This window comes from Dendrobates tinctorius, unplaced genomic scaffold, assembly GCF_039654945.1.
Source record: "Dendrobates tinctorius isolate UK_male_01 unplaced genomic scaffold, ASM3965494v1 ptg000191l, whole genome shotgun sequence".
Taxonomy (NCBI): Eukaryota; Metazoa; Chordata; class Amphibia; order Anura; family Dendrobatidae; genus Dendrobates; species Dendrobates tinctorius.
The window spans coordinates 18,874,316-18,900,720 of NW_027361858.1; the positions used below are offsets into that span (position 1 = coordinate 18,874,316).

Sequence of the window (26,405 nt, forward strand, 5' to 3'; positions counted from 1 at the left end):
CTTTTTTGTATTTATTACTGTCAATTAGGTCAATTAGTCACTTTATGCTGCCGCTTGTTGTATGCAACCTATTCTGTAATTATGAGGCTGTGTTCACACACAGTGTTTTTTTTAGCGATTTTTACCACGGTTTTCACTATAAAACCGCTAAAAATAAGCTTCCCAGTCATCTCTATGCATTTTGCACTTTTTGTGCACATTGATGCGTTTTTACCGTGAAAAAACCGCATCGCGGTAAAAAACGCAGCATGCTAATTTTGCGGATTTTTCAGCGGTTTTGGCTTCTTCCATGCCTTTTGAAACCGCTGCGGAAAAAAACGCATCAAAAACGCATCAAAACCACGCGGAAAAATAGGTGCGGTTTCTGGGAAGGGAGTCAGGTTTTCAAGCAGAAATTTTCTGCTACGTGTGCACTTAGCCTGAAGCTCAACACTTTCTGTATGCATATGCAATATTTCCAGATAAAGCGCTATACCTCTACAATTTATTGGACATGCTGCTTAACAATTAAACTGTATTATTTCATAAATATCTGTAACTAGCTGAAGAGCCCGGCGTTGCCTGGTTACAGTAACCGACTGTGGTTAGTTATAATAAATTATAATGATTATATTGCACAGAAAAACATTTCACATCATATATTCAACACTACAGATTTGCAACACAAATTAACTAAAGGATTACCCAAGTATTGATAGTATTTTATTTTCAACTCATTCAAGAGCCTTTTGATAAACAACATGTTTGGTTTTTTCCTTTCGGTGCAAAGATGAACAGATTTTTGGCAGTTCCAGCTCTTGAACAGATCACGTAAAGTTGACCATGAGAAATCAGATGGAATGGGTGGAATTCTTGGAATAAAAATGTCCTCTCCTTTGGCACATCCTGTTTCTGAGCTGTGTATCTAACCCTATCCTGTGTGATACTGTGTGCTGAGCTGTGTATCTAATCCTATCCTGTGTGATACTGTCTGCTGAGCTGTGTATCTATTCCTATCCTGTGTGATACCATCTGCTGAGCCGTGTATCTAACCCTATCCTGTGTGATAATGACTGCTCAGCCGTGTATCTAATCCTATCCTGTGTGATACTGACTGCCAAGCAGTGTATCTAATCCTATCCTGTGTGGTACCGTCTGCTAAGCCGTGTATCTAACCCTATCCTGTGTTACTGACTGCTCAGCCATGTGTCTAATCCTATCCTGTGTGATACTGACTGCTGAGCAGTGTATCTAATCCTATTCTGTGTGATACTGTCTGCTGAGCCGTGTATCTAATCCTATACTGTGTGATACTGTCTGCTGAGCCGTGTATCTAATACTATTCTGTGTGATACTGTGTGCTGAGCCGTGTATCTATTCCTATCCTGTGTGATACTGACTGCTGAGCTGTGTATCTAATCCTATCCTGTGTGATACTGACTGCTGAGCCGTGTATCTAATCCTATCCTGTGTGATACTGGGCTCCCCTGCAGTCTGTGTCAGAGGGTGGTCTGTGTTGGCACGGTAATAAATTGTGTTATTTCCAGCTTTACAGAAGGACGATAACACCATAGAAATGATAAGAATAATAGGCCTCAGTTACCACAACTGTCTACAAAGAAAACTGTTGCTGATAGCAACCAATCACAGCTAATTTTTCATCTTTTAAACAGCTCTGGGACAGCGTGGCGAGTTTTGAGTGGAGACTTTTGTGTTTCGACTTTTATGTGGCGAGGTTGGTGTATGTGTGGTGAAATGTGTGCTGAGGGTGGTATATGTGTTTGGAGCACGTGGTAGTGTGTGGTGCATTTTGTGTGTGTGTTCATATCCCCGTGTGTGGTGAGTATCCCATGTCAGGGCCCCACCTTAGCAACTGTACGGTATATACTCTTTGGCGCCATCGCTCTCAATCTTTAAGTCCCACCGGTTCACATCTGGCAGCTGTCAATTTGCCTCCAACACTTTTCCTTTCACTTTTTCCCCATTATGTAGATAGGGGCAAAATTGTTTGGTGAATTGGAACGCGCGGGGTTAAAATTTCGCCTCACAACATAGCCTATGACGCTCTCGGGGTCCAGACGTGGCTGTAGCTGCAACAGTGCAGATGCCAATCCCGGACATACACACATACATACACACACACTGAGCTTTATATATTAGATTATAAATATCAACAATTGTCCATAGTCTAGACTATATATATTTATTATTTTCTGTAATTGAATGATATATAAGATGATATATACACTGCTCAAAAAATAAAGGGAACACTTAAACAACAGAATATAACTCCAAGTAAATCAAACTTCTGTGAAATCAAACTGTCCACTTAGGAAGCTACACTGATTGACGGTCAATTTCACATGCTGTTGTGCAAATAGAATAGACAACAGATGGAAATTATTGGCAATTATCAAGACACACTCAATAAAGGAGTGGTTCTGCAGGTGGGGACCACAGACCACATCTCAGTACCAATGCTTTCTGGCTGATGTTTTGGTCACTTTTGAATGTTGGTTGTGCTTTCACACTCGTGGTAGCATGAGACAGACTCTACAACCCACACAAGTGGCTCAGGTAGTGCAGCTCATCCAGGATGGCACATCAATGCAAGCTGTGGCAAGAAGGTTTGCTGTGTCTGTCAGCGTAGTGTCCAGAGGCTGGAGGCGCTACCAGGAAACAGGCCAGTACATCAGGAGATGTGGAGGGGGCCGTAGGAGGGCAGCAGCCCAGCAGTAGGATCGCTACCTCAGCCTTTGTGCAAGGAGAAACAGGAGGAGCACTGCCAGAGCCCTGCAAAATGACCTCCAGCAGGCCACAAATGTGCATATGTCTGCACAAACGGTTAGAAACCGACTCCATGAGGATGGTCTGAGTGCCCGATGTCCTCAGATGGGGGTTGTGCCAACACCATGCAGTAAGCTTGGCATTTGCCACAGAACACCAGGATTGGCAAATTCGCCACTGGCGCCCTGTGCTCTTCACAGATGAAAGCAGGTCCACACTGTGCATATGTGACAGACGTGATAGAGTCTGGAGATGCCGTGGAGAGCGATCTGCTGCCTGCAACATCCTTCAGCACGACCGGTTTGGAAGTGGGTCAGTAATGGTGTGGGTGGCATTTCTTTGGAGGGCCGCACAGCTCTCCATGTGCTCGCCAGAGGTAGCCTGACTACCATTAGGTAACGAGATGAGATCCTCACACCCCTTGGGAGACCATATGCTGGTGTGGTTGGCCCTGGTGTTATGATGAGTCACCGAAGGAGGAAAAAACAAAATACCAGCTAAGTCCAGAAAAACCAGAGAGGTTGGCAGCTATCGGATTGCAGACCCCTGAACCTATCCACAACAACTAGCAGTAGCCGTGGGGGGTTCCTACGGTGCCCTAGACTCCTCGATCACAGCCGGAGAACTATATAGCCTAAAGACAGAAAGAGGAAAAACTAAACTGCCCCAGAGCAGACCCTAAAGCAAAAGGCAGCCCCCAACATATAATGACGGTGAAGCAAGATGAAAACACTAACACAGATAGAAAGATAGTTTGAGCAAATGATGGGGCCCAAGCTAACTACATAGGACAGGATAGGAAAGCTGCTGCCTGCCATCCGCAAAAACCCTATCAAAATGAGCCAACCGACTGATAGGAAAAACAGGCCCTGAAGTCGCTAGGCTTCAAAAGACTATATCAGCACTCAGGTATATTCTGAAGACAGAGCAAAATATCAACAGATCAGAGACAAAAATGGAGGTCAGCTCACCCCCGGCCGGGGATGGCAGAACTCCCAAAAAACAAGGCAAAACAAAAACCAAACTGAAGAGTACAAAGAAGAGCAGAAAAACTTAGCTTTGAGATGCAGGAATCAGACTGATCTCCAAGCATCCAGCAGGAAAATCACCAGCCAGGAAGAAGGGCGTCGGAAGCCTTATATCCAGTCCTCAATTCCAGCCACCCAGTCATCATCTAGCTGCCCAGGTGTTTGGTAATCAGCCTCACTACCTTCCTTCACCAGAGGAGGGAGTTCATCAGACCTCAATGGTGAAGGGAAAAATGAACTCACAACACCCTGGGTTCCTCCTAATGCAGGACAATGCCAGACCTCATGTGGCTGGAGTGTGTCAGCAGTTCCTGCAAGATGAAGGCATTGAAGATATGGATTGGCCTGCCCATTCCCCAGATCTGAATCCGATTGAAAACATCTGGGACATCATGTCTTGCTCCATCCACCAATGTCACATTGCACCACAGACTGTCCAGAAGTTGGCGAATGCTTTAGTCCAGGTCTGGGAGGAGATCCCTCAGGAGCATGCTTACATGTTTTAGGGAGGTCATACAGGCACGTGGAGGCCACACACAATACTGAGCATCTTTTCCTTGTCATGAGGCATTTCCACTGAAGTTGGATCAGCCTGTAATTAGATTTTCCACTTTGATTTTGAGTATCCTTCCAAATCCAGACATCCATGGGATATTCATTTTGATTTAGATTGCTCTTTTCTATGTTTTATTGTTCTCAATGAATGCCACCATGTAATGAATAAAGATTTGCAACTGGAATATTTAATTCAGTGATATCTAGGATGTGATATTTTAGTGTTCCCTTTATTTTTTGGAGCAGTGTATAATCTACCTTCGATCGCATAGAAAAATGTGTATGTGTAATATACAGTGGGGAAAAAAAGTATTTAGTCAGTCAGCAATAGTGCAAGTTCCACCACTTAAAAAGATGAGAGGCGTCTGTAATTTACATCATAGGTAGACCTCAACTATGGGAGACAAACTGAGAAAAAAAAATCCAGAAAATCACATTGTCTGTTTTTTTTTCATTTTATTTGCATATTATGGTGGAAAATAAGTTTTTGGTCAGAAACAAGCAATCAAGATTTCTGGCTCTCACAGACCTGTAACTTCTTCTTTAAGAGTCTCCTCTTTCCTCCACTCATTACCTGTAGTAATGGCACCTGTTTAAACTTGTTATCAGTATAAAAAGACACCTGTGCACACCCTCAAACAGTCTGACTCCAAACTCCACTATGGTGAAGACCAAAGAGCTGTCAAAGGACACCAGAAACAAAATTGTAGCCCTGCACCAGGCTGGGAAGACTAAATCTGCAATAGCCAACCAGCTTGGAGTGAAGAAATCAACTGTGGGAGCAATAATTAGAAAATGGAAGACATACAAGACCACTGATAATCTCCCTCGATCTGGTGCTCCACGCAAAATCCCACCCCGTGGGGTCAGAATGATCACAAGAACGGTGAGCAAAAATCCCAGAACCACGCGGGGGGACCTAGTGAATGAACTGCAGAGAGCTGGGACCAATGTAACAAGGCCTACCATAAGTAACACACTACGCCACCATGGACTCAGATCCTGCAGTGCCAGACGTGTCCCACTGCTTAAGCCTGTACATGTCCGGGCCCGTCTGAAGTTTGCTAGAGAGCATTTGGATGATCCAGAGGAGTTTTGGGAGAATGTCCTATGGTCTGATGAAACCAAACTGGAACTGTTTGGTAGAAACACAACTTGTCGTGTTTGGAGGAAAAAGAATACTGAGTTGCATCCATCAAACACCATACCTACTGTAAAGCATGGTGGTGGAAACATCATGCTTTGGGGCTGTTTCTCTGCAAAGGGGCCAGGACGACTGATCCGGGTACATGAAAGAATGAATGGGGCCATGTATCGTGAGATTTTGAGTGCAAACCTCCTTCCATCAGCAAGGGCATTGAAGATGAAACGTGTCTGGGTCTTTCAACATGACAATGATCCAAAGCACACCGCCAGGGCAACGAAGGAGTGGCTTCGTAAGAAGCATTTCAAGGTCCTGGAGTGGCCTAGCCAGTCTCCAGATCTCAACCCTATAGAAAACCTTTGGAGGGAGTTGAAAGTCCGTGTTGCCAAGCGAAAAGCCAGAAACATCACTGCTCTAGAGGTGATCTGCATGGAGGAATGGGCCAACATACCAACAACAGTGTGTGGCAACCTTGTGAAGACTTACAGAAAACGTTTGACCTCTGTCATTGCCAACAAAGGATCTATCACAAAGTATTGAGATGAAATTTTGTTTCTGACCAAATACTTATTTTCCACCATAATATGCAAATAAAATGAAAAAAAAACAGACAATGTGATTTTCTGGATTTTTTTTTCTCAGTTTGTCTCCCATAGTTGAGGTCTACCTATGATGTAAATTACAGACGCCTCTCATCTTTTTAAGTGGTGGAACTTGCACTATTGCTGACTGACTAAATACTTTTTTTCCCCACTGTATATTGATATGGCCATGGTCTGCACAACTTTTGGTTGAGGAATTTTTACCTTATTTTTCTTTTTCTCTATGTAATTAATAAAACTGTATATTTTATTAAAATTCTCCCTTTATGTGTCACATTTATAGGTTGTATATATTCTAGTGGACACACACAATACCTACATATTTGTTTGTCACTTGTAAGTTATTGCAGAATATATTTGTGTCCTACATGATTAGGATGATACCGACTGTTCATTACGACTCCTTCTCCTTTCACAAATGATCCTCTGTATTTCTGTCTTTCTTTATATTACGTGTTCTGTTAAATACCCTCATACATTGGTGCTGTTATTGATGCTCTTTGGTCAGCACAGCAGGCACAGCAAATGTTTTCCTTCTAGTATGCCGCTGATAAACTTCTACTTCTGCAGACCTGTGCTCTGATCAGCAGGCGTGAAACAAGTATGCTCCACAATCCGTAGGTAGGCTGCAGATTGATTCCTTGCATGCCCGGACAGCTGGAAAACCTGCTTCCTGTGCCAATTTCAGATGGGATATAGAGCTTTCTTTCAAAAGATGTTGTTTGGCTCTTGTAACCATTCAGGGAGCAATTTTAGCGTCTCTATTAATTGTGCCAAGATGTTTGAAAAGCTGTTTAATAATTAAGCGAAATAAATACTTGCATGCCAGAGCTACTAAAGATGCCCGTTCACAGCCAGCTTAGTGTATTGACTTGTAAAAAAAGCATTTCACTTACTTTTGATTAAGATAGCTAAAATTGCTCATTTACAGTGGGAGCACATACTGGAAGATGTCTGGCTGAAGAAAAAAAAATCTTGTAACAATGGACTGGAAAGATTTAAGAAGAAAAAACACAAATTCCTCAAGGCCTTAATTAAATATTGTTGTTTTATCAGAAATTTGCATAGATCCAATTTCCATCTAATTATTAGCATATTGTTATATTTTCTCGTATCAAAATAGTTTTTATTTTTTTAATTTCTAAACACCGGATTATACGTTCTGTCAGTCTGTGACATTTTTAGTAGCTTTATAGGATACCATCTGTCATCCAAGTTCTGGTATAACCCATGTAATCAAAACTACCATGAGCCAATTCTGGTGGGACGGACGCATGAAGAAGTAGTGTAATGTCACTCTTATTTGTCTGTGCCTAGGAGACACAGACACTATGATATTTCCAGTTATAAAAAGATAAGAATACCGGTGTCCTGCAGTAATAATTTTATGCCAATTTGTCACTAACATGGCATACTCTCTTCCTAATTGACCACACATTTATTCTCCTACTGCAAACTAAATATTACTGTTAAGTAATAAATGTATGCAGATGTGTGTATGGATGTGTGTGTATGTATATATATACATATATGTGTGTGTGTGTGTGTATATATATATATATATATATATATATATATATAATGTATATTTCAATAATAAAATATATATATATATATACACGCAGTAGGTACAGGAGGTACTTCAAACCCCTTAAAATTTTTCACTCTATTTTATTGCTGCCATTAATTTTTTTTTTCTCATTAATGTACACGCTGCATCCCATCTTGACTGAAAGAAAAGCAGAAGTGTAGAAATTTTTGCAAATTTATTAAAAAAGAAAAACTGAAATATCACATGGTCATAAGTATTCAGACCCTTTGCTCAGACACTCATATTTAAGTCGCATGCTGTCCATTTTCTTGTGATTCTCCTTGAGATGGTTCTACTCCTTCATTGGAGTCCAGCTGTGTTTAATTAAACTGATAGAACTTGATTTGTAAAGGCACACACCTGTCTATATAAGACCTCACAGCTCACAGTGCGTGTCAGACCAAATGAGAATCCTGAGGTCAAAGGAACTGACCAAGGAGCTCAGAGACAGAATTGTGGCAAGGCACAGATCTGGCCAAGGTTCCAAAAAAATTTTTGCAGTACTCAAGGTTCCTTAGAGCACAGTGGCCTCCATAATCCTTAAATGGAAGAAGTTTGGGTCCACCAGAAGTCTTCCTAGACCTGGCTGTACAGCCAAACAGAGCAATCATGGGAGAAGAGCCTTGGTGAGAGAGGTAAAGAAGAACCCCAAGATTACTTTGGCTGAGTTCCACAGATGCAGTAGGGAGATGGGAGAAAGTTCTACAAAGTCAACTATCACTCCAGCAGTCCACCAGTCGGGCCTTTATGGCAGAGTGGCCCGAAGGAAACCTCTCCTCAGTGCAAGACATATGAAAGCTAAAAAACACATGAAGGACTCCCAGACTACGAGAAATGAGATTCTCTGAGCTGATGAGATGAAGATAGAATTATCACCAAAAAGTCCTAAGCGGCATGTGTGGAGAAAACCAGGCCCTGCTCATCACCTGCCCAATACAATCCCAACAGTGAAACACGGTGGTGGCAGCATCATGCTGTGGGGATATTTTTCAACTGCAGGGGCAGGCTGACTAGTTGCAGTTGAAGGAAACATGAGTGTGGCTAAGTACAGAGATTGGATTAAACGTAATGTTCTGTGTAAACTGAGGGTCCTGTTCCAATTTTTGTTTTGCCCATTGTGCAAATTCAGCATGCCGATCTGGGTCATCCTCGTTGAGATGCTTCAGCAGCTGGATTTTGTAAGGGTGCCATTTGTGAGTAGCTAATATCTGCTGAAGGGTGGTTCGACTGATGCCAGATCGGCGTGGTGAATTTGCAAAATGGGCAAAACAAAAATTGGAACAGGACCATCAGTTTACACAGAACATTATGTTCAGTGATGATGCAAACTTTTTTGGGCCTGCCATTTATATGGTACACCTAAATAAAATGGGAATGGTGACAGTTTTCTTGCGTAGCGTGTCTTGCATTGAAATCTGCTGCAATGACCCGGGTACTGTGTGTTACACCCAGTTCTGGCACTGCCCACAGTTCTGGTCCCTCATCTGCTACTACTTTCCACGCTGCCCCTGTACCTTGGCGAGGTCCCTGTCTGGATCCTCGTGCTCTGTCTGTCCTTCAGCGTTCTGCTGTTACTTCTCTCTCCCCCACTTCCTGGCACGCTGCCAGCAGGCCTTCAGGGAGAATGCTTAGGACATTTGCGCGCTTCCCTCTGGTCTCTTACAGGGACAGCGCTCATTTTTTGAAAATGGCAATTAACCAGTGGTAGCGCACTGATTACTATTTCTGGCTTCTCCTCCATAGGGAGAGTGTCGGAGCCACAAGTATTTACTCTTGCTACATCCGATTCAGTCCCTGTTCTGTCTGTGTTGCGTTTGCAATCCGTTTGCTCTTGCTCATTCTGCGGAGACAAACAGTATATCTGTGACCAGTGTTCAACTATCTCAGACGACATCAGTATCCATCGTTTCACGTGCCATCCCGTTCCGCCACTCGCGATCCAAACCCGAGGACTACGTGAAGGTTACTGGAGCCAGCTTCCTATTATCTACCTGGAACCTGTCCTTCCTCACCAGTGCCAGCTTCACCACTCATACCCGGTGTCCACCGGTCAGCTCCATCATATCTGTTACCCGTTTGTCTTGCTGGGACAGCTGCCACGTGTCCGGGGTCTAACTGGAGGTAGCACGTGTGTCCCCCAGGTATTCCACTCTGGTCCTGTTCGAGGGATCTTACTATGGATACCTGAGGCTCACTAGTCACACCCCCTTCAAAGCCCCACGGACCGTGGTCTCGAGGTTCCACTCTAAAAATAAAAATGAATGAAATTAACCATCTGTGCCTCTGCCTCCATTTGTTACACTGTGTACACAGACATCAACACATTTTCTATCCGCTCCTCACGTGTTAACCTCTGCGACATGTCAATAGCTGTAGACAAAGAGAAACTTGTAAATAACTCATGAAAGAATAAAGTTACGTTAAAACCAAGCACACCATTTTCTTGTGAAATTCTCAATAAGTTTGATGTGTCTCATGACCCTCTTCCCACTGGAAAAAAAGTTGGATCCAAAATGGCCAATTTCAAAATGGCCGCCATGGTCACCACCCATCTTGAAAAGTTTCGCCCCCTCCCATATACTAATGTGCCACAAACAAGAAGTTGATCTCACCAACCATTCCCATTTTATTTAGGTGTATCTATACAAATGGCCCACCCTGTAGTTTTTAGAATATAGGAACTAGTGATGAGCAAACGTGCTCGGATAATGTGTTATCGGAGCGTGCTCCTGTGCTAACCGAGTGCCTTTGTTGTGCTCGAAATATATGTTCAAGTCCCCGCGGCTGCATGTCTTGAACATCTTTTTCGAGCACGCCGAATTCACTCGGTTAGTACCCCAGCATGGCGGAAAACCCCTTACCCTAGCACGTTCCCTCATCACTAATAACAAAAATAAGTGATATTTTTAAAATAGTGTTTTTATTGTGTACAAACACTAAAATAAGGAAAAAATCTGTAAATATATGTATTTCGTATTCTTGTTATCTTACTACCTCACTTTGATAAGTCTCATGTCATTACAGTGGTAAACACTGAAAATTGAAATCGAAAAGGCTTCCAAAAGTTTTAAAACTATTGTGTTTTTTTGTTTGTTTTTCTTTTCAACCTATAAAAAAATGAATAAAAAGCTTTATCCGGAAGGGTATAGATGTGATACTTCCATTTAAAAGTAGCAATCGGTTAATGCTTGAACTGACTTATGTTCACATTTGTACTTTCTTTATTATGTTGCAGATTGAAGCCTTATTGTAAATACTATAATTTGCTTACAAAAGCAATCTATTATACCCTTAAGCAAATTTAATTTTCTAACTATTTGATTTCTTTTCCACGGTATAGGCTGACAAAGAGTTTGTATGGTCACTATGGAAGCGCCTTCAAGTATCCAATCCAGATGTAACACAAGCCATTTCATTGGTTATTGACAGGTAAGATTCTGACCTTTTGCAAGATGTTTTGACCCTAAACGGGAATGAAAGGTGAATGCATTTCTCCTATTGTTTTTTGTTGAAGAGCCAAGAGGCACTGAGACTAGGGTACTGTCAGCAAAGGTGTCCATACTAAATCCTATTTGTTTGACAGACCATCTGCATACAGCAGCTATTGCAACCATTTCCTGCTCACAGCAGATTAAATGGAATCTGTCAGCAGGTTTTTGCGACCTCCTCTGAGAGCAGCCTAATGTAGACAAAGAGAAGCTGATTCCAATGATGTATCACATGTATTACTATGTGCAGTCGTTCTTATGCAATCCGAGCTTTTACGTTTAGCAATGAAGCAGAGCTGAGAAAGCAAACCCCGCCCACACCAGGTTTTCCATGTACAAAGTCCATCGACAGAAGTGCTTAGTTGATTATACTAGCCCGACAATGTTAATCTGTTAATGTGAAATCCTTCTCAGTAAATAACAGCAGTCACTTTGACAAGTGACACATCCCTGAATTCGGTGTCTCAGCTCCTATCTCCTTCGGTCTTCAGATTACATAGCAAAAATCTGCTGACAGATTCCCTTTAGCAATGTCCGTGCAGGACACATTGCCTGATTAAATACAATCTGTCAGCAGGTTTTTTTTTTTATATGTAATCTGATGCATGATGAAGAGGCCAGGACCTTGAGTCCAGTGATGTCACTTACTGAGCTGCTTGTTTTAGTTTTAATATAATCAGTCTTTTATCAGCAGTAGATTCACTCGTTGACTAGGTGTCTCCTGCCTCCTATTCATCTGCTTTGTGTAACCATACCCCCTTCAGTTATGAACTAATCAGTGGTGTTGGTGGTGTTATACAAAGCTTAGTATTCAGAGACCTGCTAGATCTGCAGCAGAGAAAATAGTGATTTTATCAAAATGACAGCAAGCAGTCTAGCAAGTGACACATTCCTGGAATCTGAGAGTCATTCTGCTCTTGGATTACATAGCAACATACTGGTGACAGTTTCCCTTTAAGTCATGAGTCAAATAGCTCTCCCGTCGTCATGTGACTGGTACATGTGCCTCTGTCATTTGGTACTGGTTTAAATGGATGACAAATCTTCAAGGTGGTATATATATATATATATATATATATATATATATATATTTTTTTTTTTTTTTTTTAAATTCTTGTATTTAGAAATAAAAATCATTCTTGCAACTGGGTTTCATTAAAAATGATGCGCAATTTTGCTTTTACAGACTGTTTCTCTGTACATTCAACATTAATGTGTTCTTGGCTCATAAATCAGTTGAGAAGAGCTCAGAAAAAGACAGATAAGGGTTGCAAACTCTTCGTATGACAGTCATAGCGGGCTGACTAACGGATTCATTCAACAGCCAGGAAAAGACAGTGCCACACTGAGGCAATAGAACACAAACAGTTCAAACGTTTGAATGAAACCCAATTGTAAAAATGACTTTTAGCCAAAAATGCATATATGTATGTTTAAAACAAATTGTCCCAAAGAGGTGAACAACCTGATTGGCAAAAAGGTCCTTTTTTGCCAAAATAGTGCTTTGCTGCACTGTTTTGTTTTTTTTTAAATAATTTTGGGTTATTTCTTTTACTTTTTGGGATTATTCTTGTCCTTGGAAGCAGACAGCTATTAAACTCCACTGCTAATGCTTGGGCTAAACGGCTTAGCTCCAGGGTGCGTTTTCTTATTAGGAAGCCAGCTATGTACATCAATGGAGACGAAAATAACAATGTAAGTCAATATCAAACTGTTAGGTAGGAAAGGTATTGCTGCTAAGTATGAATTCTCAGTTTCACCATGCTACACGGAGCCAATATTATCAAGTGCCAGTATGACGGCTCTTCCACTGAAAAACTGTTTAGTCTTTGCTGACGTAATGTTTAGACCAGGGTTCCCCAACTCCAGTCCTCAAGGCCCACCAACAGATCATGTTCTCTGGATTTCCTTAGTATTGCCCAGGTGATAATTGCATCACCTGTACAATACAAAGGAAATCCTGAAAACATGATCTGTTGGTGGGCCTTGAGGACTGGAGTTGGGAAACCCTGGTTTAGACTGCAGCATTGTGCGCCCTACGGGGCTGACTTCTCAAGACTAGCATTTTGTACGCCAGTCTTCATGAACTGTGCACTGGCTCAAGATGCGCCAAATTCCGTAAGAGACGTGGGCATCATAATGAATTTGGCACATATTTCATGGCCTGGAGTACATTTCTGTCTTAATTTATGCTACTTGTAAATTATGGTGAATTTGTTGGGCTGTGCTTCTCCATGCCCTCTCTGCTAAGCTGCAGCAACTTTTTAAAATGTTGGTGTGGTTGGCGTAATTGCCAAAGTCACAAAATCTTTGCACAACTATGAGTGGTGCAAAACTTGTGCAACATTTCAAACTATTTTATACTGTATTTCTGCCATAAGCTGTTTGAACAGTCTACCCTTCCATCGAAGGTACATATCAGGATCATAGAGGCATACAGAGGTATTCGTCTGCGTAAAAACTGTATATTTCATTGCGTAAAAAATGTATATTTCGTGGTTTACATTTTTTAGCTGTGGCTTAAGTTCTGTTTGCTGCTCTTTCCTGTGCAAGAAGTATATGGGCACATACTACCCTGAAGAAGGCCAGTGCCTCTATTGGTTGGCGCCGTGTGGATACTATTAACATGTATGCCAGTAGTATTTCCTGCCGTATACTTTAAACATGAGTCGAATGCAATGTACGCACATGCTGTTTTGTCTCTATGGGTTTCACACTTGAAGAGGTTATCTGGGACTTGTTGAGCTAAGCACTTACAGGCAGGTACTTGCTAACCACCTGCCTGTTCTGCCTTGCGAAGATCTCTTCCAGGTCAGACGGTGACTCTCCTGTTGCTTTTGACCTCGTGTCAACTGAGCAGGTCTTCCTCTTCTGCACTGTTTTGGGGCATGAGTTCTAACATCGTGATTATTGAAAGCCTGCTTCCAGCAGGTAGGCTGTGGGGAGCCGGCTGCCAATCAGAATGACATTGGCAAAGATGTCCTGTCAACAGGGCAGAAGAGAAGAAGCTGCTCCTTCAACGTGACTTCCTTGGGAGAATCGGCAGGAGCGGAATAGATTGTCACTGGGCAGAATCATAACTTCTGGATAGCTGCTAACTACCTGCCTGTAAGTTCTTGGCCCCACAGGAGAAAAACAAATGTCCCAGATAACCCCTTTTAAGCTTCATTATCAGACATAAAGATTCGGCTGTAGAAATGTAATAAGCTTATTAGTGTAGCAGAACTAAGTTTTGGCATTTCTATGAACAGATTTTCTTTTATTGTGCTGCAGGTTTGCCTGCTTAAAAGGGTTATCTTCTCTCAGAAAATCCCGATCCCGGGGCCCAGTTTATTTTGGGGGAAAAAAAGTGCTCTTTATGTACCCTTCCCGGGTGCTGGTCTGATTCTCCACCACTGAACCAACTGTCAGTTATTGTCTGCAGCACTCACATCACGTCAACCTTTCTGCAGCCAATAACTATACTCTGAGCCACTGAGCTCTCGAGGATTGGCTGGCTTCTGCAATCGCAATCAGACATCACAAGCACCGGTGGAGATTCGGAGCTAGACCTGGGGAGGGCAAGTAAGACGCATTTTTTTTTTAAAATAAATTGTGCCTGAGAACTGAGGTTTTCTGAAAGGGGACATCCACTGTAAGTTCATAAAAGGGCAATTGGTTTAGGATTTAATTAGACAATGTACAGGTTCAATGTGCAGCTGTCAAAACCTCTTCCAAATCAGTCTTTCCTACAAGGAAAAGCCATGTTCCAGCATATTGTTCCTGTGAGCAGTTAGATTGAATATTCAGAAATAAATAGCAAAACAAGGAACGTCTTTGCTGTGCAAATGAGCAGAAGCCTTGGGGACCCTTGCAAACCTCCAGGTATATCTCCCAAGCCATTGTAACAGTCTATAATGTACTTGAAACTACTTGAAATACTATTGATCTTTGTAATATGCAAACAGGGTCACTTGTTTTCTTTGTTGCTTTGTGATTGTATCATAGAAATAGGTAGAGGGAAGAGCTAGGGTAAATCCACCTGGACTGATCATCTGCACAGGAGGCTTTTATGGAAGTGCTCGGCTCAGCCCTTTTAATTTTTTATCCTCATTTCAGAAATCTATGACAGTGTGAAATCTGCATTCATTTAACTTGGAAGGAAAACTTTTTTTTAAAGCATTTCTTTATATTATATAGATCAAGGAAGAATCCTTACCTTACCTTTTTCTGCTAAAGCCTCTAATTTTATCAGCTTTGGACTAAAAGTAGGTTTCAGGCCACGGACAAAATTGGGGTTAAACATAGGAAATTCCATAACTGTCCAGTGATAGGCCCACTTTTGGTAACGCTTTTGCAGCCGATGGCTAGCTTGCATTTCTGTCTGGGCTGTGGAGTCGGTAAGCCAAACCTTCGAATCCTCAATTTCCATGACTCTGACTCCACCAAAATAGGCTCCGACTCTGACTCCACAGCCCTGCCAGGACTGTGGAGTTGGTAAGCCAATCCTCCGACTCCTCAATTTCCATGATACCGACTCCACCAAAATGGGCTCCGACTCCACCAAAATGGGATCCGACTCCACAGCCCTGCCAGGACTGTGGAGTTGGTAAGCCAAACCTCCGACTCCTCAATTTTCATGACTCCGACTCCACCAAAATGGTCTCCGACTCCAAAGGCCTGATTTCTGTGGCTCTGTTCTAGAGATGAGAGGATCAAAAGCAGTAGTCCGGTCCCATGTCCAGGTCAGTGGATCCTGGCACCTAGGCTGGAGACCCACGATTCTCTTGCTTTCTGGTGTGCCCGCTGGAGCCTTTGATTAGTCTGGACTGACACAACGTCATCTGTGCATCATTGACGTGGACGGTGGATCTGAGTCCTACGTATCAATCCGCTCATCTCCTAACAATCACTAGCTCAGCTTACGTTTTACCTTGCATACCAACATTATTCATGTATTTCAATATCACACAAATTAACATTTTTCACATAAAATTGCTTTGAACACCCCTTATTATGGTAGAAAAGACTAACCTCTGATGTCCTGTAGATCTGAGTATAGGCTAATGCAGTTGTCCTGTTCACATCAATCCTGCCCCATGACAAAATGATGGACAAACTTCTATTTTTTGTGGGGGGTTTTTTTATCTGCAGAAAAGCTTTGTTTTAGAATAACACCCAAAGCTGAGATTTCAGAAATCTCATACACACTTTTTTTTTCCTGACTAAATTTGAGCACTGCAGCGTGTCACTACTTTCAGTGTTTTTGCAAGATTTTTTTTCATCCCTAGAAAGCAATGAGAAAATGTTGCAAAGAAACTCAGGCAAACATGTTTTGCTGTGGTTTTTTTAGTGAATAAAAGTAACTTAACTAAACATGTACTGTAGACAAATCACATATTTAATACGCACCAAAACAGTCACAAAAATGCAGCATAGCCTGCTTTCTGAATACAACAATTTAAAGGGAATCTGTCACCTATTTTTTCGTATATAAGCTGCTGCCACCGCCATCAGGGGTTTATCTACAGCATTCTGTAATGCTGTAGATAAGCCCCCGATGTAACCTGAAAGATAAGAAAAATGAGTTATATTATAGTCATCCGGGAGTCCGGTCCAATGGGTGTCGAGGGTCCGGGTCCTGCACCTCCCATCTTCATGCTATGACGTCCTCTTCCTTGCTTCTGTCGCGCTCCTGCGCAGGCGTCCTTTATCGGTCCTGTTGAGGGCAGAGTAAAGTACTGCAGTGCACAGGCGCCAGGAGAGGTCAGAGAGGCTCAGTGCCTGCGCACTTCAGTACTTTACTCTGCCCTCAACAGGGCAGATAAAGTACGCCTGCGCAGGAGTGCGACAGAAGCAAGGAGGAGGACGTCATCGCTAGAAGATGGGAGGTGCTGGACCCGGACCGCAACACACATCAGACCGGACCCCGGGTGAGTATAATCTAACTCGTTTTTCAGGTTACATCTGAGGCTTATCTACAGCATTACAGAATGCTATAGATAAGTCTCTGATGGCAGTGACAGCAGCTTATATACGAAAAAATAGGTGACAGATTCCCTTTAACAGCCAAGAGAGCAGGTTTTGGCTGCAAAAATGCTACATGTGAACATAGCCTAATACATTTCAGGTTCTTCCTATCTCTTTTTTTGTGAGGTACATGTATTTTTTCGATTTTTGAAGGGGTGGTTGTAAAGGAACTTTAAAGCAAGGAACTGCAAATCATGCAGCTATGGCAATGGAAACTAAGCCTCCGAGCACGCCAAAATACTCGGAGGACACCCGAGCATGATCGGAAAAACCCGAGCAACAAGTATACTAGCTCATCACTAGTTAGGAAGTAAAGATAAAGGTTTAGAAAGTACGTTTTAGTTCCTGGACCAACCCTTTAGTGAAGAAACTTTTGGTACCCATTACTGCTCAGTTGTTTAATTTTCCTTTGGTCTTTATTTTACTAAAAGTCATTCTCATAGCAAAAGAGTGCAGGCCAAGTATCTTCTTTATATAGAGATTATTACTGTAATATTTTTTTTCTTACTATAAAGGCTTTCTCTTTTCAGGAAAATGGTAACAAAAGTTTGGAAACAAAACAGCGTATCGCGGCAATTGTCTATATCCTATAAAATGTTAATATCTCGTTTCATTAAAAATTCCCCTAGCATCAAACACAAGTGAAGATTCCATGTCAGAGCGGAACGTTCTGCTGCCCGCGTGTGTGCATATCTGCATATTGGAGCACAAAATATTGACATGATAATTGCAGTCAAGCCTGAGTGAGCGGCGGCCACTGGGATTTCAGCTGGTGTTGTACCAACTGGATGGCTGCTCAGGACACAGTTTGAAATTCAAGGTGCAAGTTAGCACTTTATTCAGCACAGGAAGGCATCATTTAGAATTCCTCCGGGGATGCCCTGGTGAAGCGCAGATGTTAGAGCAGTCTGTTCACAAATGCTGAGTTTTTTTTTCTGTTTTTTATTTTTTTCAAAAACACTTGAAGAGGATTATATTCCTGTATGTAAAAAAAAAAAAAAAAAAAAATGCCCATCAGCCGCAATGCCAACCTGATATTTCTATTTTATGGGATTCTTGACATTCGGCGTTTAAAGCTGATTGTGCGACTATGTATCACGGCGTTCTAATGCACCCCCTTCAGTATGCTTTTACTGTGGCGTGTACCCTATATTAACCAGAATAGTAAAGCAGTGCTTGGGGCTGTAATTACAACGTTTGCATCAGCATAATTTGTATGGAACAATTCTTGACATGTGGATGGCAATTCTCCTGTAGCACACTGATAAAATGAAGTTCCATTGTTGGTACGTCTTTTGGGGGATTTAAATTTGAAGCATAATATAGATATCATGATGTGGACAGCATTCAGTGCCTTGAACAAGTATTTATACCCTATTAACTTTTTTCCATTCTACATGACGGCACCACGAGAGAGGGGATCCGCCCAATGAGGACAGGAAGCCTTCAAGATAAAAGGGGCGGCTCCTCTCTCCGCATCAGTTGGTTTCCTGTCCTCGATGGGGAACCCTCAAGATGAAAACCTCTTGAAGATTCTGGAAGAAAAAAGAAAGAAGAGGATGCCTGGGCCTGGGTCGGGTGATTACTGGCAGGCAGCGGTCTGCTGCACCCGTCACCAGGTACCAGTAGTCGCCTCGGGGGCCATATATTCCTATGCCCCCCCCTGAGCGAGTGCATGGCCACAGCCCGCGAGGCAATTGCCTGGGTGAAGTTTGATGCCTCGGAGACCACATTGGGTGTACCCTCCCAGATGCCGACATACCTCATAGAAGTCCACGGAGGCCACTTTTGTGCTCCCTCCCTGTTGACGTGTGGTGACCATGCAGCCCGTGAAGCACATCGGTGCCCGGGCAGAGGTAAGACTCCTTGGAGGACCCTCTCGGAATCCCTCCCTGTTGAGCCCAGGACGCCGGTCACTGTTTGGGCCATAAAGAAGAAGCAGTACCTGCAGAACAGTGGTGGACAGCAGCGTGATCGCTCCCTCCAGGTAAAATCCAGCACAGGTATGGAGGAGGTGGAGGTGACCGAGCGTCTTGGTAGCCAGGGGTGTTGCAGCGTTATCGCCCCCTCCGGGCAGGTCCAGGTAGGGAGGAGGCGGCGGTGCCGGGTGTCATAGCGGTCGGGCGTCAGATGAACGCCTGGAGCCGGGCGTGCATCGGAAGTGACGCGGGCGCGCATCGGAAGTGACGCGCCCGATAGTGCCAGGACAGAGACGTGCACCAGGAACTGGCCAGAAAGACTCCCCGAGTGTAGAAAGGGAGCGCGCTCCGGGGTATGCACGGGGAGGAGATCAGCACACACCAGTAGTGGTTACTGGGGGTGCAAACAAGTCGGATGTATTGCGCATGTGGATAACACCCATGAAGCGCAGGTGATGAGTTAATTAAAAAAAAAAAAAAAATGGGGTAATGCTGTCAGAAGTGCTGGCAGGTGTAACCAACCATTCTAGGTTGAATGTGACTGTTCTCATCTGAAAGCGGCAGCAGCTAACTTGTTAAGACTGAGAGCCTTTTTTGCCAGAGCACTTACAGCCGCACCAGGAGTTGCAGGAGTGGCGGTCTCGCTCAGTGGAAGCTGCTCGGACAGCGTACGGGAGGATCGTCATGGTGTTAACAAGGAGGGGTACACAGTCCCGATGAGAGTCGTGTACAGACCAGTCAGCCTCCAGATCCGGTACCCGTCTTGTGAAGCGTCCGAGTGGTGAGTGAGCTTCGAGAAAGTCCAGTACGATAATGTCTGTTCTCTTTCTCTCTCTCTTGTCTCCTCTCTCCCCTCTTCTTACATACATTAGTGGGGTAGAGCATTGGAGGTCCCTAAAAAAGGGGTAAATTAAATGCTAGGAATAAGGAATATTCCTTTATGTAAAAAAAAAAAAGTACCTGGTCCGTCACCTGTCATGTTCAATTCTTTATTCTTAATTCTCTATCAAAACATTTCTCACTCTATCTAAAAGCCATTTCTCAATTACTAATACTCTTATAAAACACATTATCAAAAATACTTTGCATTAAAACTTTAAACAATTATTCTTGTAAGTGCTTGACACCGCTCCCAGCCGGGATCTCTTGCAGTGTCCTTTGAGGTAGACATCATCTTCGCAAAGTGTCCTTATGTAAAACCAAGAGAGGGCACCTAAAGAGGTGCAACTATTTACAATAAAAGTTTTGGATCATACAGCGTTCATGATCTCCTCAGTTCCAAATGTAGAAAACGCTGCCAATCAAAACAGGGCAACTTTGGGAAAAACAAAAACTAAACCATGATGAGCAAACAAAAAGGCACAATGGTGCTAAACAAACACTCCTGGGTCATGAGAGTTACTGTAATTCACTAATGTTGGTCCCCTCCTGGGGTTCTGGAAGCTTGGGTACCGCTACCAGATGAAAGGTACTCCTTGGCAATCTTCAGGTATTCTTCTTCCCACGGTGTCCAGTTGGTGACCTTTGGCTTAGGCTGCCGGCCTGGGGCTGATGCAAGGGCTGCAGGTTTTCCAGGAGCAGGTACCTGAACAGTCTGGGTGACAACCGGGGGGTGGAGGTGCAGCAGGTCGCTTCAGCTTGTATCTCTCAAGAAGCTCCTCTGGGATATGGCGTATATTCAGGGCGTACCACCCCCTGAGCCCCTCATGCCGGGTGAAAGTCACGTACTCCCCAGGCCGCAGGTCTCTATCAGGATGTCCCCTCCTCAGATGGGACTTCACGTCCCGCCGACTGAAGAAGAGGTCACTTATTCTTTTGGGGTCTGCAATGAACCCGAAACCCTTCTCCTGGTTCACATTCAAAACTTGCCCCCAGCCAAGTGCATCCCGGGGTCCGTAATGACCAGCACGGGCCTTCTCCTTTCGGTCTAAATCTGGGCCTAGTATTGGTAGCCGGCGCTGTTCCCTCTCCCAGTATTCAGCTGCCAGTTGCCGGATGTTAGCCCGGCATTTGGCCCAGTTCTCTTCCTCCCGCTCTTCCCGGGACCGCTCCAAGCTGGTCTAACACCGCAGCGCCACCGTCAGGGGTTCAGGTGTTTCCCCCTGGGGACAGTCATCCCGGTCCCAGACAAGGTCCAGCACGACCTGTCCTGCCGCTACTACGGGCGTACACCCCAGGGCCTTCCCGGGTGCAGGGGCTGCAGTCATACCTGGGACCTCCTGGCGGGGCTCCGGTACAGGCCTGAGACGGTGGGCCGCCGCAGGGATATCCACCGGAATGGCGGGTCCGGGTGCTGGCGGTGGCGGAACTGATGATGGCTTCGGGTCAGGGGGCCTCCAGTGGGACCTGAGCAGCCGCGTCAGGTCTGGGCGGGAGCTCGGCCTCGGCTCCCGGGGTCTCCGGTGACTCCTCCGGGCGGGCCGCGACCAGCTGTATGGACAGCGTGGAGGTATAAATCAGCGCTGCCTGAGGACAGTCCGGTGCAGCGGTGACAGGTACCGGTGGCAAAGGTACCAAGTTCAGGGGCGCCGGTGGTGTAGGCCCCTCCTGGGCATTCGGCCTGCTCAACCTCCATAAGGCCTCCTGCCTCAGTCGCAGACGGCATGTCAGCTGGGCGATTTCATCCTCCAGCTGCTGGCGGTTCATCGCAGAGACGGGGTCGGAGCCTTCAGCCATGGCGCCAGGGAGATCCGTTTCCCCGTGCTCCGCAGGCCTCCTTCCCTGTCTCTCCAAAATGGCGTTCTGGCGTCTTTCTTCCTGCCTCGGCCCCTTTCCCGCCACTGGCTTCTTCTGCCCCTCCTTCCGGGGGCGGCGTCTTCTTCCAGCGCCTCCATACCAAGCCAGTATTCGAACCCCTCGGGGGGTGGGCCATGTAGCAGTCACATAGTAATTCAGGCAGGGGAGGCCCAAGACTCTTTGCGGTCTTTGCCTAGGACCTCCTATCTCTTCACGCCCTTCTCCGCTCCAGCGGCCATTTCTAATGTCCATTTTACAGTCCATCAAATCAGGTCTTATGCACATTTTCAAAAGTATAAAGTCCAACAAATCTCAGGCACACAGAACCCGACGGCATCGGGTCTCGTCATCCTGTTCGTGATGCCAAGTTGGGTCGCCGTCCCAGGGCTGCGGGGTACTCGGTACCGGGCCGGTGTCAGGGGGATGTGTCACAGCAGCGGTGACCCGGACCGTGGCCCTGGGCGCCAAGTCAATGGCGGAATGTAGTTGTAGTTAATGGAATGGAATAGTTCGTGACGCCACCTGTGGTGCTCGGCAAGAGAGGTGTTAAGATGACGCTGCAGACAGATACTCTGGGACAGATGGTAGGATGCAGCAGTGATGGTATAGCCCTCCACAGGCAGGGCTGGTGTCCCAGGGTAGTGTAGTTGTGGAAAGGCGCAGGCAGCGTAAAGGATGGTACCCAGATGTAGTGGTGCCGAGTGGGTTGGCGCAAGAATGAATGGAGGACACCGAGGCCTGCAGTTCCAAAGCTTTACTCACAGTCTGCGGTACACAAGGGTGCCTGCCTCCGGGCCGTGTCCTCCAGGTCAGAGACTCAGCCAACCTTCAGGCCAGAAGGGAAGCTCCTCTCCCACACTCCGCCAACATGTACCTTTCCTGAACGACTCCTCTATTGCGTCTTAAATTGTGAAGATCTCCAGTACCGTGGCACTCTGGAGCTCCTCCTGTCAGATGTTCCCAACAATTCTACTCGTATGGCAGACAGCCGTAGCCTCTCTCGGGGACTCCTTTCACCGGAGTCCTGGCTCTCTATTTGCTGTTGTGCCCCAACTCTTAGTTGGGAGTAGTGCATTTACAGCCAACTACTCCACTGGTGTCTGCTGCAGAACCATAAGTGTCCATACAACCTCGGGGACCGGGCCCCGACCTTGCGCTGAGAACCTATAGGCAGGGTTCCTCTTCCAACCCACGTCTCCTCTCTGTTCTCCTACTCCTTCGTTCCGTACTGATCCTTCTCTCTCTTATGGAATGCTGAGGTTGCAGTTCTACGTCTTTCTCCTTCTGTGGCTGTCCACTGTTTCTCGTGACCCTGGAGTGTCTAGGTCAAGGGGCTCGTCTGAGTCGCAATCTGAGGTCTGCTCGCTATCAACCACTGGTGACGGGGAGCGAGGAGCAGAGCTTACGGATGCCAAAGCATCAACACTCGCACCCCACACAACAGGGTAGTTCTGCACAACCAAATTGTGGCTCAGTGCTTAGAGAGTAGCAGAGCACCTCTGGTGGTTCCCTGCTTGGAACACTGGATGTGCTGGGAGGTGGGTGGAGTTGAGATATATAAAAGAGTGGGAAAGTGTAGGATTACGGGTTCAGTCTGACAGAAGGTCAGTGAGGAAGGAAGCTACGAGACGAGTGGGGATCCCTGGAAAAAGGGATGGAGGAAGGAGTACTGCAGCTGCCTCAGTGATCTGAGCGAGCTCGCACGGGAAAGGAAAGGGTCTGATTGATGGCTTCTATGTGGCTGTCCACTGTTTCTCGTGACCCTGGAGTGTCTAGGTCAAGGGGCTCGTCTGAGTCGCAATCTGAGGTCTGCTCGCTATCAACCACTGACAGAAGGTCAGTGAGGAAGGAAGCTACTCGGGACGAGTGGGGATCCCTGGAAAAAGGGATGGAGGAAGGAGTGCTCCAGCTGCCTCAGTGATCTGAGCGAGCTGGCACGGGAAAGGAAAGGGTCTGATTGATGGCTTCTATGTGGCTGTCCACTGTTTCTCGTGACCCTGGAGTGTCTAGGTCAAGGGGCTCATCTGAGTCGCAATCTGAGGTCTGCTCGCTATCAACCACTGGTGACGGGGAGCGAGGAGCAGAGCTTACGGATGCCAAAGCACCGGATGGACTGGGTGATACCGTGTGGATTTGTTTCCTCCGGGTCTGCCTGGAGTGAGAGCGGCCCCTGCAGGCCGGGGGCTCTTGTGAGGTGGAGGTTCCCTCTAAGGCCAGCGAGCCATTGTTCCTGCCCCTATCTGGGGCTTGAAGGGACTCTATTGCTCTCGTAATCGACGCCATGTTGGAGAGTGGAAAGGAGTTCCCCCGTTACCTGGATGGTGGGACACTACACCTTAGGAGAAGGTGCAGTACCTCTGTGGCGACTGAGCCTCAGGGGCGCCACACTACCTCCTCCCCACATCCCCAGCAGCGGACAGATACAGCATGTCCGAAAAGGCAAAGACGCACACGTTCTTTTATGCTGCATGCATCTGTCGGGCTGCGTTTCCGCGGGCGCAGAGCAAGCGATTATGCGAAGCCTGCGAATCCGAACGCGCCCAGGAGCCCTCCCCTGCGACCGGGACCAATGTGTCATCCCCCGGAGTGGGCCCGATCACTGTCACAGTCCATGGCGTCGATTACGAGAGCAATAGAGTCCCTTCAAGCCCCAGATAGGGGCAGGGACAATGGCTCGCCGGCCTTAGAGGGAACCTCCACCTCACAAGAGCCCCCGGCCTGCAGGGGCCGCTCTCACTCCAGGCAGACCCGGAGGAAACAAATCCACACGGTATCACCCAGTCTATCCGGTGCTTTGGCATCCGTAAGCTCTGCTCCTCGCTCCCCGTCACCAGTGGTTGATAGCGAGCAGACCTCAGATTGCAACTCAGACGAGCCCCTTGACCTAGACACTCCAGGGTCACGAGAAACAGTGGACAGCCACATAGAAGCCATCAATCAGACCCTGGGGATTGAGGATGATCCCGCAGCGGCTATGGGGCATAAAGTGGCATTTAAGCGAGTGAAGCGCCCGCACAGAATTTTTTCTCTCACCCGGAGTTTGAGGACATAGTGCAGCGGCAAAGAGAACGTCCAGACAGGCGTTTCTCAGGTCAAAAGGCACTCGAAACGAGGTATCCGTTTGCCCCAGACCTCCGTCAAAGATGGATGGAATCCCCGATGGTGGATCCTCTGGTTTCGCGCATAGCCACTAAGACCCTGCTATCCGTCCCCAGTGTTTTCTCGATTAAAGATCCCACGGATTGCCTCATAGAGAGCTTAGCTCGCTCAGTATATGAGGTCTCAGGGTCAGCTCTCGCTCCCTCGTTCGCAGCAACTTGGGTAGCCAAGGCTATGATATCATGTTCAGAAACATTAAATAAGGTCGCGCAGGATCTACCTGCAGAGATTTCGGAGGTCGCAGGTCAGATGGCGATGGCCGGAGACTATGTAATCAATGCGTCTTTGGATGCAGCCAATTGCTCGGCACTTGCTGCCGCTAATGCAGTTTCTATCAGAAGAGCCCTATGGTTAAGGACATGGCGAGCCGATTCTACTTCTAAGAAGTCCTTGACTTCCCTACCTTATCAGTGCGGCCGCCTATTTGGGGAGAAGTTGGATCAACTTATCTCCGACTCCACAGAAGGAAAGAGCGGGTTTCTCCCTCAACAAAGGGTCAAACCGCTTTTTCGTCACCCGTTTCAGGCACGCTTTCGGGTTTTTTGCAACACCGGGTGGACTACAGCGGCCAATTCCGCTGCCTCAGGCCGCCCCAACCAGGATAGGGAGCGGCAGGTCTCATATATAGAGCTAACCCATTGGGGAGATTGCATGCTCAGCAGCCCAGATCGAGGGGATCCAGATCCCAAAGATCGTCGGCCAAATGACTCGAGGCCTTTACCAGACGACACCAGCAAGGTGGGCGGCCTCCTACTCTGGTTTTTCCACGTCTGGGCCAGTGTCGTTCATGACGCATGGGTAAAGGAATTGGTGGCCTCAGGTTACAAAATAGAATTTGTCAGATACCCGCCAAGACAGTTTTTTCTTTCCCGGCTTCCCAGGGTGGATGCCCAGGCAAGGGCTCTATCGGGAGCCATCAAATTGCTCCAGCACAACGGAGTCATTGTTCCAGTACCGCAACACGAAAAAAATCAGGGGTTCTATTCCAACCTTTTTGCGGGTCTGTCAGGCCTGTTTTGGACCTGAAGCTTCTGAACAAATTCATCAGGATCAGACATTTCCAGATGGAGTCTCTCCGGTCAGTCATATCGGCCATGGAGCAGGGAGAATACTTGGCCACAATAGATATCCAGGACGCATATCTGCATATTCCCATTTTTCCTCCTCATCAGAGGTTTCTACGCTTCGCCATCAGCGATCTACGTTTTCAGTTCGTAGCACTACCCCTCGGGCTAGCCACGGCTCCCAGAGTGTTCACAAAGGTTATGGCGGTTGTCATGGCCATACTGCATTCTCGAGGCATAGTCGTCTTGCCTTATCTGGACGACCTCTTAGTCAAAGGCCCTTCAATACGGGCATGCAAGGAAAATGTCAACATCACGCTAGATACTCTTGCCCGCTTAGGGTG

General features: G+C 45.9%; 1 protein-coding gene across 4 annotated transcripts in view; it reads left to right on the forward strand.

Annotated features, from left to right (window-relative positions):
• Positions 1-26,405, forward strand: part of CNTLN (centlein) — a 494,856-nt gene that overhangs the window by 27,238 nt on the left and 441,213 nt on the right. For all 4 annotated transcript variants that reach the window (XM_073552475.1, XM_073552478.1, XM_073552476.1 and 1 more), the window contains exon 3: positions 11,027-11,115. In XM_073552475.1, the coding sequence (XP_073408576.1) occupies positions 11,027-11,115 (89 nt within the window). The remainder of the gene's footprint in view (positions 1-11,026; positions 11,116-26,405) is intronic.